Source organism: Spodoptera frugiperda, chromosome 21 (genome assembly GCF_023101765.2).
Source record: "Spodoptera frugiperda isolate SF20-4 chromosome 21, AGI-APGP_CSIRO_Sfru_2.0, whole genome shotgun sequence".
Lineage (NCBI taxonomy): Eukaryota > Metazoa > Arthropoda > Insecta > Lepidoptera > Noctuidae > Spodoptera > Spodoptera frugiperda.
In genome coordinates this window covers 7339736-7359268 of record NC_064232.1, presented here as the reverse complement: position 1 = coordinate 7359268, position 19533 = coordinate 7339736, and the positions used below count along the sequence as shown (strand labels likewise).

The 19533-nt window shown below is 42.6% G+C and overlaps 1 protein-coding gene across 35 annotated transcripts in view; it reads left to right on the top strand.

Moving 5' to 3' along the window:
• LOC118280259 (mucin-17) overlaps window positions 1-18791 on the top strand; it is a 48406-nt gene extending 29615 nt beyond the window's left edge. For 12 of the 35 annotated variants that reach the window (XM_050701746.1, XM_050701748.1, XM_050701766.1 and 9 more), the window contains 16 exons: window positions 1046-1179; window positions 1726-1828; window positions 2301-2350; window positions 2934-3047; window positions 3744-3866; window positions 4876-4953; window positions 5391-5532; window positions 7394-7485; window positions 8623-8714; window positions 9526-9616; window positions 10371-10449; window positions 11521-13086; window positions 14804-14910; window positions 15518-15605; window positions 16026-16177; window positions 16867-18791. In XM_050701746.1, the coding sequence (XP_050557703.1) occupies window positions 1046-1179; window positions 1726-1828; window positions 2301-2350; window positions 2934-3047; window positions 3744-3866; window positions 4876-4953; window positions 5391-5532; window positions 7394-7485; window positions 8623-8714; window positions 9526-9616; window positions 10371-10449; window positions 11521-13086; window positions 14804-14910; window positions 15518-15605; window positions 16026-16177; window positions 16867-18462 (4607 nt within the window). In that variant the 3' untranslated portion in view covers window positions 18463-18791. The other 23 variants (XM_050701756.1, XM_050701755.1, XM_050701754.1 and 20 more) reach the window with 23 other exon arrangements.
• Window positions 18792-19533: the final 742 nt, after the last annotated feature.

Below are 19533 nucleotides of genomic sequence, written 5' to 3'. Positions count from 1 at the left end.
ACTACCTCATGTTTATTGACTGTCCGTGGCCCGCCATCGGTGGCTCGCCGCAACCCGCCCCCACCACCAGCCCGGGCCCGGCCCCGGCATCTACGGTAACTATACATCCACTACCTCATGTTTATTGACTGTCCGTGGCCCGCCATCGGTGGCTCGCCGCAACCCGCCCCCACCACCAGCCCGGGCCCGGCCCCGGCATCTACGGTAACTATACATCCACTACCTCATGTTTATTGACTGTCCGTGGCCCGCCATCGGTGGCTCGCCGCAACCCGCCCCCACCACCAGCCCGGGCCCGGCCCCGGCATCTACGGTAACTATACATCCACTACCTCATGTTTATTGACTGTCCGTGGCCCGCCATCGGTGGCTCGCCGCAACCCGCCCCCACCACCAGCCCGGGCCCGGCCCCGGCATCTACGGTAACTATACATCCACTACCTCATGTTTATTGACTGTCCGTGGCCCGCCATCGGTGGCTCGCCGCAACCCGCCCCCACCACCAGCCCGGGCCCGGCCCCGGCATCTACGGTAACTATACATCCACTACCTCATGTTTATTGACTGTCCGTGGCCCGCCATCGGTGGCTCGCCGCAACCCGCCCCCACCACCAGCCCGGGCCCGGCCCCGGCATCTACGGTAACTATACATCCACTACCTCATGTTTATTGACTGTCCGTGGCCCGCCATCGGTGGCTCGCCGCAACCCGCCCCCACCACCAGCCCGGGCCCGGCCCCGGCATCTACGGTAACTATACATCCACTACCTCATGTTTATTGACTGTCCGTGGCCCGCCATCGGTGGCTCGCCGCAACCCGCCCCCACCACCAGCCCGGGCCCGGCCCCGGCATCTACGGTAACTATACATCCACTACCTGGGGGCCTACTCTCGTAAAACATATCTTAGTTAAACCCATCTCCACCAGTGCTAAGCTATATGTACCAATAAATGTGTATGGCGGAAGTAATCATCATAATCACGTAATCACCACTTCATTACTTCACCACCCACCGTTAATCACCACCTCACTTATCCCCTCCAGAGGAGAGCCTGGGTGCGTGTGCGTGCCACGGGTCGGGGTCGGACGCGGCGCCGCAACACTCCGCGGCGCAGCGCGACACCGTGCGGCGACACATGCTCACGTTGCCCGGACTCACGCATCTACTCATCGAACAGGTACACTTAATCACCAGTTTAAGGAACAGAGAGTAAAGTTCCCTAAGAAAAGTAGGATCCTCCGACCAGGCGATGTGCCTGGGGGCTTTCTGAATTACGAATTTAAGGATTGTTGGGGAATCAGCGATTGGGAAGAGGGGTAATGAGGCCTCCGGTAACCTCACTCATACAACGCAAGTTTGATATTGATAGTGATTTTTTTATGGTATAAGCGTTGTTTCACGTCGTTTTTCTGCTCGGCCGTGGTATCACTCCGGTGGAGCCAGCCCAGCAGTGCTGAAGCATGGCGAGCCCACACTTAAACTGATCTGTGGGTATATATAAACGTCTCTTTTTATAAATCACACTTCACTCGTTATTCCTATTTCCCCAGAGCTTAGTTCTATAAAGCATTATTTATAATCAACCTGGTTTTTATTACTATAAATACACACTGGCCCCTGTAATACAGTGTAAACTAGTTCATGGGTCAGGGAATTCCGATTATCTGTGTAAAATTTTTGTCAATAAAAAAATATTAAATTATTAAAATATATTTTCTCGCAGGCAATACAAGAAGACCGTTTCGACCACATATCAGCCATCTACCACTTGCTAATGGACAAACTACAACAGCGGTCAAGCGCGAGGAACAGCTTACAGCATAGAGGTATTCATTACTGTAACCACCACTTCACTTCAAGTCACTAATCACCATATTGAGTAAAATACTAATCACCTCAATGAGTACCTTATCTTAAGTACCGTAACCGACACTTTGAGTAAAAAAAATACTAATCACCAGATTGAGAAATAATACTAATCATTTTATTGAGTTAAGGAATTAATCGCCACTTTGAGTAAAGAAACTTGATAACAAAATACTAATCACCACCTTGAGTGGTTCAAAACATGTTGCGACATGTATTTCTACTAAATGCTCTATTGTTTTAATTATAATATACATTTTTCTTCTTACTTTGTATTATAGCGTAAGGTAACTATTCCAATATCAAAACAAAAAAATCTTCACCGAATTGAGTATAATCTCCAATTTAAACCTTAGATTTATCGACTTCATTAATCACCAATCTGAGTAAAATCCCCATAAGTACTATATACATAATGTATTCTTATTCTAGATTCACTGGATTCGACAACTGGACAACCTTTGGATCTGACTAGCTGTAAGGTAAGTTAAAAAAAAACTTATTTTTTTAATGATTTAGTAAAGAAAGGTACCATGTGACACTCAATTTAACCAAAGGGGTAGTTTCCTAGGTTAAAAATAAGGTATTTTGACTTTGAAATATAATAAAGTATTCAAATACAATCACACTTCATAAACACATATGTATGTATGTGTGTTTGTGCGCGATTATCTCGCATTTGGCTGAACCGATTTCGATGCGGTTTTCAGCATAGTATTTATCAGACTTCGGAGAGGGTTTTAGGGATAATATTTTAAGGCCATTCCCTTTTTTAAAAAAATGTTTTAACAATCAAAATAAGTATTATACAACTGTTAGGTATCTATATGGTAATAACCTTTTTTGAGGGGAATCATCCAATGACTTCTCCCGCCTTGGGCGAGACGAGAGGGAGTGTCAGACTCTTACTGACTAAAAACCACCGCGTTCCTACTCCTGCTTTTCGAACCGGAGCCCCGGTAAACCCGCTAGGTAGTCCGCAGCTCCGGGTATGGTAATACCAGTAAAAATATGGTAATACCTGCTATGATAAATACGCCTAAAGCATATCTTCTCTCCTTCTAGAACGTAGAAGAAGAACAGATGGACGCAGAAGAGTCGACAGCGCAGGACTGTCTGGTGACCGTACCTTGCGAACCAGTCGACTACTTGACTGATCAGCCGGAGAATTTGGAGAAGGTACGTTCACAGTCATAGAGTTTATTTATTTATTTACTAGCTACTTCCGCGCGGTTTCACCCGCTCTGCTCGGCTCCTATTGGTCATAGCGTGATGTTTTATAGCCTATAGCCTTCCTCGATAAATGCACTATTCAACACAAAAAGAATTATTTAAATCGGACCAGTAGTTCCGGAGATTAGCGCGTTCAAACAAACAAACAAACTCTTCAGCTTTATAATATTAGTATAGATTTATTTACTATAAAAATCTTCCTACACTCTCATGACAGGATTTTCCCAATAGGGATGATGACTGGGTCAAAAATAAATTATTATAACTTTTCAATACAATAAAATATTCAAAAATAATCACACTCTCATTCATAAATTTGATGAACTACTTAATTTTCGATTTTTTCTAGCTAAATTTCTAGAAATAAGTCTGCTGCTATTTGATGTCAAAAACTTATGACGTCGTAATAGTATTTCATACAAAATTCGTAGAAAACATAGTTTTTGACGTTACGAAAAAAGTATTGAATTTGCCTAGCAGGAAACTAGCCTTAACAATTACTATTAACCCTTTAACCGTAACTACTACTAACAACTATAAAATATTAAGTTGCTTATATACAACTGCGGCAGTTAAAGGGTTAATTTAATATCGTATTAAAATTAATGAAATATGTTAGTAATTGCTACGTATTTGTTCCAGTTCGGGTCGACCGTAGCCCCGGCAATAGACGAGCCGCCGGCGCCGCCCGCCCAGCCCAGCTCCACGGAGACACACGCCACACGGAGACATACTGTCGGACCCGGGGACTGTCGCCATACACAGGTATGGACCTTTTATTTGAGGGGGGAAAATCATCCAATGACTTCTCTCGCCTTGGGCGAGGCGAGAGGGAGTGTCAGACTCTTAAGCCGGGTCCAGACGAGTGTAACGTGTAATGTAACATTACGTGTAATTTAGCATCAACAGTGTGGACGGCACACGAACTCAAAGCGAATTGTGAACGCGAAAATATTTCAAAAGCTGTTTCCACTCAGTTGCGTCTTTGTGTTCGCGCGAAAAACCGACAGCCGATGGATCAACCCCGAGCGCCGCGCGAGCGTTACATGTAATGCTCGTACTGCCGTCCACACGTAGAATTCGTGTTACATTACACGGTGGATTACATTACACGTTACACTCGTCTGGACCCGGCTTTACTGACTAAAAACCACCCCGTTTGTACTCCTGCTTGTCGAGCCGGAGAAACGGTAAAGCCGCTAGGTAGTCCGTAGCTCCAGGTAATGGACATATAAAGTATGGAGATCACTCATATGATTTAAATGAAACTACAAGTAGTACTCGTCCACAGAAGCGTAATACAACTAAATATTTCAACGAAAACAAAATAAATAAATAATTAAATTAATCAAGTATGTGAACTCTGTGTGAACAGCTCCATGTTCCTTGACCACAGAAGAGCTGTAATGTTGTAGGTTGTCTAGGAATGTTAAGGACATGCGACGCGTAGAATGTCGTATTTGTAAAGAGTGATCAAATTAGCTCAAAGAGAAAAAGTAAATTTCTTATATTGTTAGCCAAGATGACACACAAATATGTGATTTAAATTAAGTCGTAAGAGATTTCCCCATACGGGACGCTCCCAAACGCCGCAAATAGGTGATGGTAAAAATGAGTTTAATTTCAATCAACTGTTTACGGTTGATGTTGCGTGAATAACATGAAAAGAAAAATGTTTAATGGATCCGCAGTCCAAAAGCCCCGTTGTGGCTTGAAACTAGTCGAGCAGCTATGAAATATAAATGTATTGATGTAAATATAATGTTGCCACCAGGGTGGCGAGCTGGGAGTATGCGGAGCGGCGTCAGCGGATCTACGACCCTCGCCGTTATACGTGTCGGCGCATTTCAATGTAAGTGTATTATTATCACAACTAAATTACTAAGTTTTCACAAAATATCCATGGTTTTTGTAGCAATCTTGATGTTGATTATAGGGTTAATAAAATTTTATAGTAATATTAAAGAAAATTAACTAAAAAATACGGTGTACCTTGTTTACGGTGTGCCTAAACTACTTAATTTAGCTTAAGTGCGTTGCCAGCCTTTTGGGGGTTAGAAATTTAGGGATTGTTGGGGAATCGGGGATTGGGAAGATTGGGAAGGGGGATAATTGGGCCTCCGGTAACCTCACTCACACAACGCAAGCGTTGTTTCACGTCGATTTTCTGTTCGGCCGTGGTATCACTCCGGTCGAGCCAACCCAGCAGTGCCGAAGCATGGCTCTCCCTTCTTAGCCTCCAATACAAGATTTCGCCAACCTAACCTCTTATTTCCTATATATCCCCAGCAGCAGGCGTCCCCGAACGTATCCCTGCTCCCCAACACGAACCTGGCGGCCAAACTACCGGCCGTCCAGCATCAGCCGCCGCGGTACTTCAGCGTCAAGGACCAGCATCTGCTCAAACCGCCGCACGCCATGCAGACGCAAGGTACCTGGCATCATCATTATATGTATAGTGTATAGTGTATAGTACCACCCCCGCGGTACTTCAGCGTCAAGGACCAGCATCTGCTCAAACCGCCGCACGCCATGCAGACGCAAGGTACCTGGCATCATCATTATATGTATAGTGTATAGTGTATAGTACCACCCCGCGGTACTTCAGCGTCAAGGACCAGCATCTGCTCAAACCGCCGCACGCCATGCAGACGCAAGGTACCTGGCATCATCATTATATGTATAGTGTATAGTGTATAGTACCACCCCCGCGGTACTTCAGCGTCAAGGACCAGCATCTGCTCAAACCGCCGCACGCCATGCAGACGCAAGGTACCTGGCATCATCATTATATGTATAGTGTATAGTGTATAGTACCACCCCCGCGGTACTTCAGCGTCAAGGACCAGCATCTGCTCAAACCGCCGCACGCCATGCAGACGCAAGGTACCTGGCATCATCATTATATGTATAGTGTATAGTGTATAGTACCACCCCCGCGGTACTTCAGCGTCAAGGACCAGCATCTGCTCAAACCGCCGCACGCCATGCAGACGCAAGGTACCTGGCATCATCATTATATGTATAGTGTATAGTGTATAGTACCACCCCCGCGGTACTTCAGCGTCAAGGACCAGCATCTGCTCAAACCGCCGCACGCCATGCAGACGCAAGGTACCTGGCATCATCATTATATGTATAGTGTATAGTGTATAGTACCACCCCCGCGGTACTTCAGCGTCAAGGACCAGCATCTGCTCAAACCGCCGCACGCCATGCAGACGCAAGGTACCTGGCATCATCATTATATGTATAGTGTATAGTGTATAGTACCACCCCCGCGGTACTTCAGCGTCAAGGACCAGCATCTGCTCAAACCGCCGCACGCCATGCAGACGCAAGGTACCTGGCATCATCATTATATGTATAGTGTATAGTGTATAGTACCACCCCCGCGGTACTTCAGCGTCAAGGACCAGCATCTGCTCAAACCGCCGCACGCCATGCAGACGCAAGGTACCTGGCATCATCATTATATGTATAGTGTATAGTGTATAGTACCACCCCCGCGGTCAAGGACCAGCATCTGCTCAAACCGCCGCACGCCATGCAGACGCAAGGTACCTGGCATCATCATTATATGTATAGTGTATAGTGTATAGTACCACCCCCGCGGTACTTCAGCGTCAAGGACCAGCATCTGCTCAAACCGCCGCACGCCATGCAGACGCAAGGTACCTGGCATCATCATTATATGTATAGTGTATAGTGTATAGTACCACCCCCGCGGTACTTCAGCGTCAAGGACCAGCATCTGCTCAAACCGCCGCACGCCATGCAGACGCAAGGTACCTGGCATCATCATTATATGTATAGTGTATAGTGTATAGTACCACCCCCGCGGTACTTCAGCGTCAAGGACCAGCATCTGCTCAAACCGCCGCACGCCATGCAGACGCAAGGTACCTGGCATCATCATTAGTATAGTGTCATTTTATCATTTAGTGTATACAGATACCATATATGTATAAAATATTGGGTAGTTTTTTAGGACAAAAATGAATTATTTTGACTTGTCAATACAATAAAAATCCTATATAAATATAAGCCTCTAGCACGGCCTGAAACTAGTCGAGTTTCTCGTCAAACATTTATGTGAGAAAGCAGATAATAATATAATGATTAATAAAAATTCCACAATAATCGTAGTTTAATTTTGTTAATTGAATGATATAATATGTACAGTTTTTTAATTTTTCTACTTAATTTTTGAGAATTAAACACGCTATTTGCGGGTGAAGCCGCAGCCAGAAGCTAATCCTTTATAATAAAGTTGTCCCCCCTCCCCCCAGCGTCGACGTTCGGTCGTCGCGCGTCGGACGGCGGGGCGCACGTGGCGCGCGGACGGGACCGCGCCTGCTGCCACTCCGCGCCCGCCCACCATGTACGTATATCTATTTATCTTCTAGCTCTATTTTTAGCCACAAATTGACGATTTTTGTATACTATAATGTACGTATACTTCTAGCTATATAACTCTATTTTCAGACACAAATTGACGATTTTTGTATAGGACTATAATATTACACTGGCTTTTTAATTTTTACAGTCATTTGATCATTTTCTCCATCATGTCCCTGGGACGTTGGACTTCAGTGTTCCGGTGTTTGCATGGTTGTATCTACTGTAGATCCTGGTGTATAGAGGTTGTAACGGTATGGGAGGTTGTGGCGAGCTTGTCTTGTATAAAAATTGTAAAATGGTGGCCAAAGGTACAAGTCCACAGGCCCGCATCGTACGCATCGCACGCAACACGAAGCCGTATGACGTCATTGGTACGCATCGCATGTAGACATTGCCGATGATGTTATACGGTATGCGTACGATGCAGATATGTGGACGCTTACCTTTGGCCACCATTTTACGATTTTTATACAATTTTCCGAAACTACTGCAATTCCTATACACCAGGATCTACAGTAGATACAACCATGTAAACACCGGAACACTGAAGTCCCAGGACATGAATCTGGCCTGTCTTATATTGAGCAACGAAATAAATCAAGTGCGTTGCCGGCCTTTTGGAGGTTGGGAATTAACGGCGCATTCCAATAAACTACCGATCGGTAAATTTGCTTACGAGCCGTAGAATTTTGACACATTTTGTATGGAGCTTATGTCAAAATTCTACGGCTCGTAAGCAAATTTACCGATCGGTAGTTTATTGGAATGCGCCGTAAGAAAGTTGTTGGGGAATCGGGGATTGGGAAAATTGGGAAAGGGGTTTTTTGAATGGAATACGCCAGTAAACGAGCAGGCGTATCACTTGATGGTAAGCAATCGCCGCCGCCCATGGACACTTGAAACACCAGAGGCGTTACAAGTACGTTGCCGGCCTTTTGGGGGTTAGGAATTTAAGGGGTGTTTGGGAATCAGAGATTGGGAAGGGGGGTAATTGGGGCTCCAACAACCTCATGTCTCTGAGTACGGCAGTAAGATTCTTAACACAATTAGCAATTAACGACCGTAACAGTCTATAAATTGTAATATTGATTCAATATCTTCAATCCATTCCCTACAGGTATCAGACAGCGGCACCCCGGCCCGCGCTGAGGACGCGGAACAATCTGAGGAGCAAAGCACAGACTCTGCTTATAACACTAATTTATGCAGGTGAGATATTAAATACCACACTAAAATTTGTAATTTTCCTGATTTTTCTTTGCTATAAACCTCACGGAGCCCGAGACCTTTCCAACGAATGCAAAACCGTGGAAATCGGTTCGTGCGTTCTGGAGTTATAGCGTCATGAAGGAAAACCCGACTTATTTTTATATTATAGATTATAACTGAAAATTAAAACGAGAGGGCGATTGGCGCTCTGTACTGATTGGTCAGCGCGAATAAACTAACCAATCAACTACCCAAACAACAACTAACCAAATAACTAGCGCTCAACGCGATCTCGTTTTGATTACTTCAAACGTAAAACAAACTTATACTAAAGGTTAAATGATTGGTTAGTTTATTCGCGGTCCAATCAGAGCGCCGAACGCGCTCTCGTTTCGTTTTCGTTCAACGTAATTTAATAAAAGATTTTGATGCGGTTTTTTTAATACATAGAGTGATTCAAGAGGAAGGTTTATATGTATAATACATGCATAATGTATCACCATTGCACCCATGCGGAGCTGTGGGCGGGTCGCTAGTTACGTATATGAAATCTATGAAATAATTTTATTGTAACTCTCGTGAGACATACTAAATTAATTATTATGTTATCGGCTTACTCACGTAACTGTTTGACGAGGAAGTCGACGCGGCGATTGTCGCGGAATGCTGCTCATGAATATGAGCCTCTAGGAAGGTTTGAAACTAGTCGAGATATGATGACTATATGTCATACAGTTACGTGAGTAATCCGATAACATAATAATTAATTTATGAAATAATAGTTACTTTATCCTATATATCTTCACGCTAGGTACATGATGAACCGCGGCAGCAGTAAGCGGCACACGATGGCGACGCCCGAGGACGCCGCCAACGTCGTCACTTCTAGTACTGGCTCTATGGTACGTACACTATGGTATTTATATATACACGGTGTAACAAAAAGGGGGTATACATATCAAGTGCACGGTTTCTAGATAACATAACAAACGATACGGGAAGGGCTTTTTAAACTCATGTTTTCATGGAACGAAGTTATGAATTTTTCCAATATTTTTTATTTTTTCATGCGAATTAAAATTAGGTAGATAGGTACTAGGCGATCAGATTTACAGAAGAAATGTTTCGAAATTAGTTTGTATGATTTATAAAATCAAGAATCATGCGACGTTTACCTACGCACGTAGGTACGTATTTTAAGCTGAAATTTCGTGTAGAGATTCTATTCAACCTGTATTCTTCAGTGCTTCTTGATGTATATGGGTATTTTGTTACACGCTGTATATGTATGTATGTTGGAATATAGACTTTAGTTCATTGGGGATAAAGTTTATTTAGCATTAGTGAAAGACTTGAATGATGACTGAATGGGAGAATGAACGTGTGTGGGTAAGCGAATAAGTGAACTGATAGTAGCGAGGCGCACTTACATACATGAGTGAACATGAGCCCTATTTAATAATATATATTTCTATCGACTGAATTAAAGGGTGCTTCCCACTAGAGATGTGCTATGCTACGTTGCTGTGGATGCGTCTTCCACCATTTACCAGTACGAATTAAAAGTTCGTTTACTACTCACTCTACCTACCCCTTTTTAAATAAAAGTCTTAGATTTACATATTAACATGCTTATATTTATTACCTTTTCAACAGCAAAGCACATCACCGTCGTCCACGACAAGTATAAGAGTGAGAAGAACCGGTCTTCTGACCGTCACGGAAAGACCACCGGGTAAGTCTACTGGAAAGACCATCTACAAGTTTGTTTTGCGATGTCTATAGAGCAAAGTGATGGGAAATATTGTTATTTTTCAATTTTATACGACGGTCTTTTGGTGAAAAGACGGTCTTTTCGTGAGAAGACCGAAAAGACCGTGCATGATTTTTTGTTATCTAAGTTTCTATAGAGTATCTATAGTAGAAGTGCTATTTTTTTGTATTTTAGGAAAATAATAAGGAAAGTGACCTACGGTATAAAATTGGAGTAATAATATTTCCAATCAGTTTTGATTAAACATCTAATAATATAAAATTAAAACTAAAATCACCTCTGACTTGTTTAAATAGAGATGATGACGGGGTATGAAAATTAAAAATCTATTTAGTCCGTCAGTTAGGTAATGAACAAATATTAGACACGTATTTTTTTATTTTGTCATATAAGATAACAATGCTTAGATAAAACGAATCAAAGTTTAGGAGTGAGAGCAAAATATCAAATCGATATATCTTCGAAAGTATTTGTTTCCGTAAAAAAATAAAAAATACGTGTGTAATGTTTTAAAATAATCTACAAGACGGACATTGAAATAAAAATTACTCATCAACCCTATTGTACAATTTTATATCGTTAGATGTTACCTGCAATGCTAGATTTTATAATATTTTTGTCGTTTTTTTAAGCTTTACGAAATGTTGAGATTTAAAAAATATATATTTGTTTTTAATTAATTTGATTCCTATTACATGGGACTTATAACACAACTGGTGAAAAGTGGTTGTACATTGTACAGTGGCATTACGTGCCGTAATGTGTACCTCTGCCTACCTTTCGAGGATAAAAGACGTGACGTTGCATAATTAATTTACGCATAGTATGGGCATAATAAAATCTGTACGAAAGTTTAAAATACATATTACTAAATTAACAAATCTCAACATTTCCCGTTAAAAGTTTGACCAAAAGTAGTTAAAGCATAAAGCATGAATCAGTAGAAATGCATCTTCAAGTGATTTTTTTTTTGCTATTCTCTGTATAATATTTTTTGCTTTTATTTGTTTTTTTTTATTATTATTTTTTTAGTAATTAGCCCAGAATTAGTGATGGAAGTCGAAGCTCGGATGAAGAGGAACTATTTGCCACCTTCCATGCAATATCAGAACCAAAGCGGGTACCAAAGCCCCCCTACCCCCACGGGACCAATCCCCAACCCCGTCCCCCAATCCCCAACCCAAGGCTCTATAACCGCAGGCACCCCAAATTACTCACAAAATACAGGAAACCAGAAATCTATGAAACCTGTCTTACAAACTATACCACAAGGCAGTATAATGGGTGCAAAGGGGTCTATAATGTCAGGGACCCCCATAACCCAAGCTGTCTCCCCTTTCACCCCCTCTATGGGGCAGTTTTCCTCAAACGTGACCCAAAATACGGGGTCTATAACCAGTGGGACCCCTGTAAACCAAGGTTCGATCATGTCTGGGACCCCAACTTACGATAATACGAAGAATTTCAGCAGCTTCAGCTCAAACAGCTTTGGGAGTATTCCAAGCTGCTCCTACAATACCCCTAATGCGAATAATTTCGGGTCTATTACCAGCGGGACCCCAATAAACCCGAATTTCCAAAACACACCCGGCTCTTATCAACAGACCATAATGAGCCAAAATACTGCCCCTATTAAAAAAGGGTCTATTACTGATGGGACGCCGATAAACCAGACCCCATTCCAATCGGGTCCAATGAGCCAAAATTATCAGAATACCACCCCCCAATTCTCAAGCACCCCTATCAAAAAGGGATCGATAACTGATGGTACGCCAATCACGACTCAGTACCAGACCCAACCAGTTATACATGGACGCAGATCCTTCCAGAATCCCCCTATCCAGGGGTCTTTTATCGGTGGTCCGCAAGGGTCATTCTCAAACCCTGCAATAAACCAGGCTTTTGACACCCCAATGTACCAAAGCTCTTTTAATTCCGAATCTTTCATACCGGCCCCTATGAAAAAGGGCTCTATTACTGAAGGGACCCCTATCCAACAAGGTTTCTTTTCAAACCAGGATTCCTTCACTAATAATACGTACCAAAACCCTCAAGTTCCTGTGACCCCAATGAACCAGGGGTATCAGACACCCCCTCAAAATCAGGGGTCGTTAATGAACCAAAGTTCTTACCCTAACCTAACAGTCAGTCCTTTGACAGGGACAAGCCAAAATTATCCCACTCAAGGGGCGCAAATGAGCCAAAATTACCCCTCACCAATGAACCAGGGGTCTCAAATGAGCCAAAATTACCCCTCACCAATGAATCAGGGGTCTCAAATGAGCCAAAATTATCCTACCCCAATGAATCAGGGGTCTCAAATGACCCCAAATTACCCTACCCCAATGAACCAGGGGTCTCAAATGACCCCAAATTACCCTACCCCAATGAACCAGGGGTCTCAAATGACCCCTAGCTACCCTTCCTCAATGAATCAAGGGGGCCAAAATTACCAGAACGCCCCAGGTTCGATTACCGCCGGGACCCCAATCCCGACTAGCAATAGCTACAATTCTGGGCAGTATAACGCGAAACAAAGAAAGTATTCTGGACCCCAGCGAGTTAAATTACAAATGTTGGCCACTGTACAAGAAATGGGTAATTAATTGTTTTTATTTTTTTTTTCATTTTTATAGGTGATGGGTTGTTTAGGGTTATTGGGGCTTTAACATGTTCATGGTATTGTTAGAAGTTTTATTTTTATAGAAGTTTCCGGACAAGGGGTTCGATTCCCGGGTCGGGCAAAGTATTACTGGGGTTTTGTCGGTTTTTCGAAAATTTCTCAGTAGTAGCACGGAGTCTGGAATTGTGGCCAGTATATGGCAATAGGCTCACCCCCTATTACATGGGACTTATAACACAAATGGTGAAAAGGGGTATACATTGTATAGCGGCATTACGTGCCATAATGTGCACCTCTGCCTACCCTTTCGGGGATAAAAGGCGTGACGTTACGTTTTTTTATAAAAGGAATGATATAAGCACAAAGGTCGGGAACGCACTTGTAAACTCCTCTGGTGTTGCGGGTGTCCATGGGCAGCGCTGATCGCTTACCATCAGGTGATCCGGATGCTGCTTAGCAGAACTATGAAAAACAAAACTCAGAGAGCGACTGCTAAGCAAGAAATCTTGTATTAAATTGATGGGGGATTAAATGTTTGGGTTTTACATTGTTCTAAAATATTTAGTCTAGAAAATAGGCTCACCCCCTATTACAAGGGACTCATAACATACGTGTAAACCTATAATGGTCGTTTTCACCCCTAAACTGTCACTTAGCCAGACGTAGTACCTAAACTAGCCCCTTTACTACAAGTAAGAAGTGTCTAATCAGTATCTTAAAGTCAAAATCGAAAGATTTGTTTCAATTAATCCTTAACTAGGCACTTTTGAATAGTCTGTCAGTCTGTCCGTCAGTGAAGCTATGTAGGTGTCAGTGAAGCTACGCTTAACTTAGTGGGGTATCTTTAAATTCCCACTTTTTTGGTGTAGTTCCGTGAAAATAACTAATGGGATACGGGTAAAAAATTATTTACACACATCTTAAGGTAATTGTCATGTACTGAAATTAATTATATTTTCAGTATACATTCATCGGAGGTAACTTTTTTTTTATATGTTTTTCGTGTGTCTAGTAGCTGTATATTTGCATGCGTGTTTTTTTTATTAAACTTACATGTGTGTGTGTGTGTTTTATATAGTTGTGTGTGCACTTTTTTGTATGTGTGTGTGTTGTGTAGTTTGTGTTTTTTTGCGACTAACCTAAGTTTTTTTTATTTTGAGTACATTTTTGAATAATTGTAATATTTTAAGGTCAGTTTAATATTTAAAGTTGATTTCTTGAATTAGGTACCAATTTTTTACAAAAAGTGTAAAAAAAATAACTAACCTTTTGACTGCACAGTTGGCGCGGTGGCTGGGCTGGCTGGCTGCCGTGTAACGTGTAGCGGGTTCGATTCCCGCTCGCAGCAATTCTTTGTGTGATCCACAAATTGTTGTTCCGGTTCTAGGTGTCATTTGAACTTGTATGTTTCTAAACGCATTCACGATACAGGAGAAAATCCTAGTGTGGTGCAACGTTTTTAGAAAAAAAATTGTAAAGAAACTTTGTTTATAAAATATCTATAAAATCGAATGCATATTAAGATCTATCATTTACAAAATGATAACCATTGAATACATATAAAATAAAACAAGAAAACAATCAATTTAAAAGCTAAATTCAATTCTTAGTTAAATTCAATGACCTATTTGGTCTAGGCCCATTTAATCATCTTTAACGAAAACACTTAATAACACTTCACCCACCTTTCAGCCCGCGAGCACGCTGAGCGCTACTCCCCAGTCCGTCGCGCTGAATGCTCCCCCCCACGAGTGGCGCACGATATAGCATCGGCCAGGCTTGAATATCAACAGCTGCAGGTTTGTTTTAACATATATACAACATAGCTACATTCCCCTAATGCGGTTTCACCCGCTCTGCTCGGCTCCTAATGGTCATAGCGTAGTGTTTTATAGCCTATAGCCTTCCTCGATAAATGCACTATCCAACACAAAAATATTTTTTCAACTCAGTCCAGTACTTCCTGAGATTAACGCGTTCAAACAAACAAACTCATCAGCTTTATAATATTAGTATAGATACATGCAACATCCATAAAACATTTTAAGTATGCGAGAGCCATGCTTTGGCACTGCTGGGCCGGCTCGACCGGAGTGATACCACGGCCTCACAGAAAACTGATGTGAAACAACGCTTGTGTTGTGTGAGTGAGGTTACCGGAGGCCCAATTACCCCCTTTCCAATCTTCCCAATCCCTGATTCCTTAACAACCTTTGAATTCCTAACCACCAAAAGTCCGGCAACGTTCTTGTAACGCCTCTGGTGTTTCAAGTGTCCATGGGCGGCGGCGATTGCTTACCATCAGGTGATCCGCCTGCTCGTTTAGCGGCTTATTCCTTAAAAATCCATGGAACACCCATAAACTACAAAACTGCAATAAATTAATTTAAACTGTTATTATTACAGCGAGGCCTGGAGCGACGTAGCGGAGGCCCGGGCGCTTCGCCCCCTCACGCAGATGTCAGACTGCATACTCCTGGGACTTCCATGCCTGGTGAGTGTCAAATCATCATCATTATCGACAGCGGGTGACAGTCTAGTACTGGACTATACTACTATACTTTTCCCTCATCATAAGAGGGGTTTATTATAATCTCCACGCAAAGCGGATTGGAAATGATCGCTGTCTGTCTGCTGGTTTATCAAAACTGTCAGCTTTTGTAGTTCCTAGGCACTAATTGATAGTCAATTCATACAAATTAACTGATGAAACGTGGATGTAATTACATCCTAATGTTTTAGGAAATAGAGAATAGAGTATCCTAAAAAAAGGAAGATCCTCCGACCAAGCGAGGTGATCGTGTTTTCTGCCCAACAGTTGTTCGTTGGGATTTTCTATCCATGTTTATTTGTATGTGCGATGTAGGACCTATGACGTCATTATACGATTTCCTAACCATGCACAATGTTCCAGGCTCTCCAATCCACCAGTGCGTGGGCACGGCGTCTCCCCTGGACCTGAACACGGTGTCCCCGGAGGCGGCGCGCGCCGTGCTGATGGCGGTCCGCAACATCATGACCGACCCCGCCGCCATGGAGCTGCACACCACGCTCGTTCTCACACAGGTGAGGTATATTTTATGGAACTAGCTACTTCCGCGCGGTTTCACCCGCTCTGCTCGGCTTCTATTGGTCATAGCGTGATGTTTTATAGCCTATAGCCTTCCTCGATAAATGCACTATCCAACACAAAAAGAATTATTCAATTCGGACCAGTAGTTCCGGAGATTAGCGCGTTTAAACAAACAAACAAACTCTTCAGCTTTATAATATTAGTATAGATTAGTGTAGATAGGGTCCGAATTGAATTCAAACTAGCGGACGCGACACCTGATGGTAAGCGATCGCTGCCGCCCATGGATACTTGAAACACCGGAGGCGTTACAAGTGCGTTACCGGCCTTTTGGGGTTTAGGAATTTAAGGGTTGTTGGTGAATTGGAGATTGGAAAGGGGGGAGATAATTGGGCCTCCGGTAACCGCACTCACACAATGCAACAACGCATGCGTTGTTTTTTGTCGGTTTTCTGTGAAGCCGTGGTGTCACTCCGGTCGAGCCGGCCCAGCAGTGCCGAAGCATGGCGAGCCCACACTTATGAGATATAGAATAAGGTCATAGACCAAGTTATCACTTCGTCTAACTTGTGTTTGCCGTGGTATCCCATGGCCTCAGAGAAAATCGGCGTGAAACAACGCTTACATTATATACTAAGAATAAGTTATAATGTTCCTAATATCTACATATCTCCTTCAACAGGACCTAGCAATGAAGATCGGCATCAACCTCCACGCGCTCTACTCCCCCCACGTGAACATATCGCAGGAGATCCTCAAATCCATCCACTCATACAATAACTTCGCTCTTCTCTCCGGGCACACCTCACCCGCCAGCCCCGGGTCACCCCTCCACCAAATCACTGAAGGTCTCAGCTATTTGCACACAGGGTCCATAACGAGAGGAACTCCTCAAGCATCAGCCACCCCCCTAGACCTTAGAAGTAACGTGGATATGGACACAGGCCAATACCAGCAACTACACCCTTTAGTCCATTCTCAACTACACATGGTGACCCATAGATCTCTAAACAACTCCCCTATCTCCAATCCTGGATCTCCACTCGACATGATCCAAGAAGAGATTGGAAACGGAAGCCATTTAGACAAGGTATTTCAAGAGAACATGAGGTATGTACCAAGTTTTACGCCAACACATCCGCAGATCAGTTTAACAGATTGTCTAGGATCGGAGATTACTCTCGTAGCCTCTTCATCAGAAGATAGTATGGATAGTCTTGAGAATACGAAGTATGCCTTACCTCAGTTCGTGATATCGGAGCCTTCGGATTTAGATGATAGGCCTTCCATCACCAAGGGTATAGGTAGAAAAGTCAGTCAGGAGACGGAACAGGTGGAGCCTAAAGAAGAGCCGGTAGTTGACAAGGATGCTGAAATGCAGTCTCCGAAAGAGAGTGTAGATGAAACAGCGAAGTTCTTGAGCGAAGAGATGAAGTATCCTCGTCGGGGCAGTGATAAATCTCTTGGTTTCAGTGATGATTCTCTAAGCAATGATTCTGCTAATGTATCACCGAATTGTGAGCAGAATATCCAGTCTATCTACTCAAATATTGTGTCCATTAGTTCAGGTTTTAGCGAGAACAGAGGCAGTTTCTCGGAACATCGAGAGTCATTCTCTTTTTCCGACCGAGGCTCGTTCTCCGAAAGGGGGGATTTTGGGAGGTCCTCATTCTCCGAACGAAGCGATTTCGGTAGAGGCAGTTTCTCCGAAAAGGGGGAGACTCCAAGATCTTCGTTCTCTGCTCAGGGGACGTTGGGGGAGGTTAAGGAGTATTATGAAGATGTTTACATGTCGAGGGATAATAGTAGGCAATGCTTAGAAAAGTGTGATGAGGAGGGCACGCCACCTAGCGAGGAGATAGAGAAACTACAGAGGTCTACCATGGATTTGCGACTTACAGAAATCTGTCGGCCAGAGGAAAAGATTCCGATACTCCTAAGCCCTCAAAAAGTGTCGTGTGTCCAAGAGTATTACGAAGTTACTCTGTCGACAGTTTGTTCCAAACTTGATTCGCAAAGAATAGTCGAGTTACTAAAAGAAGCGATCAATACTAGGGTTCCGCCGCAAAGTATATTTGTGGAGACCGATCAAAAAGATGGCGACGGGACCCTAACAGGGTATCTGAATTTAGAATACTCTGGCGGTATCCAAATAGAGCTTGTTCTATGCGAAAACAAAGCTATGGAGAAGAAAGGTTTGAAAATGCGACGGATATCCGGCGATCAGAGAGAATATGGTAAACTATGCGAGCAGTTGATCACCAGCTTGACTGTCTAAACCTACTATCTATTATTTAAAAAAAAAGAAAGAAAAAACCTAACGTCAACTGTCAAAATGACATCTCGTCTATTTCCCCGTAAGTGACACCTGTCAGATTGACGTGTGTGACGTTTCGTCGTAATGACAGCTGTCATTGGAGTTTTTCTTTTTTTGCGGTTGTTGTTATATTATTTTTTATTTTGTCAGTTGTTTTTTGTAACGGATTCGTACCGTTTACATACCTTGTGCATTTATTATTGATATTTGCTATGAAAAATTCATTCCTGTCACATGTTTTGACGTTTGTGTGCATATCAGTATAATGAGAAATTGATACTTATAGAAAATGAGAAAATATAAATGTGAATATAAATACTTCGCTCGTCCAAGCAATTGTAAGTAGTTTTCTATACTTCTAAACTCTTTTATTTCTTCTTTAAATACTATAAATCTCTCTACTCTACTAAAGTACATATTTAAATTCATAAAATAATATTTTCTTGTAAAAATCTAAAGTAGATAGTCTATAATTCGAATATTATAAATAAATTCGTACTTGGAGCGAGCGAAGCAAGGTGAAAAAGTGATACTTGTGCAATATTAGTTATGAAAAAGATATGTGTACAGTAGAAAAAAAGGGATTATTGTAAAAAAAAAATATTGTCGAAAATTGTTACTTGATCTGCGATTTTAGCCTCTATTACCTTGTAGGTAAGGCTAAATTTGATTGCACGATGTTGACTGCTCTTTAACATAAGACACTGTTGATAACATAATTTCCAAAAAAATACCAAAATTTTGGTATAAAATTAATAATTTTTCCAATTTCCTGGGATGAAACATTCCATATTTTTCAATCACTCTTTACTAAACTGAAAATTTTAAGGCAAGCGTCCACAGGCCCGCATCGTACGCATTCCGTATGACGTCATCAGTACGCATCGTATGTAGACATTGCCGATGATGCGGTCCGTACGATGCGGATCAGTGGACGCAGTTGTATGAGTTTCTATACAAGACAAACTAAAATCCGTTGCGTGCGATGCGTACGATGCGGGCCTGTGGACGCTTACTTTTAACGTCCACTAT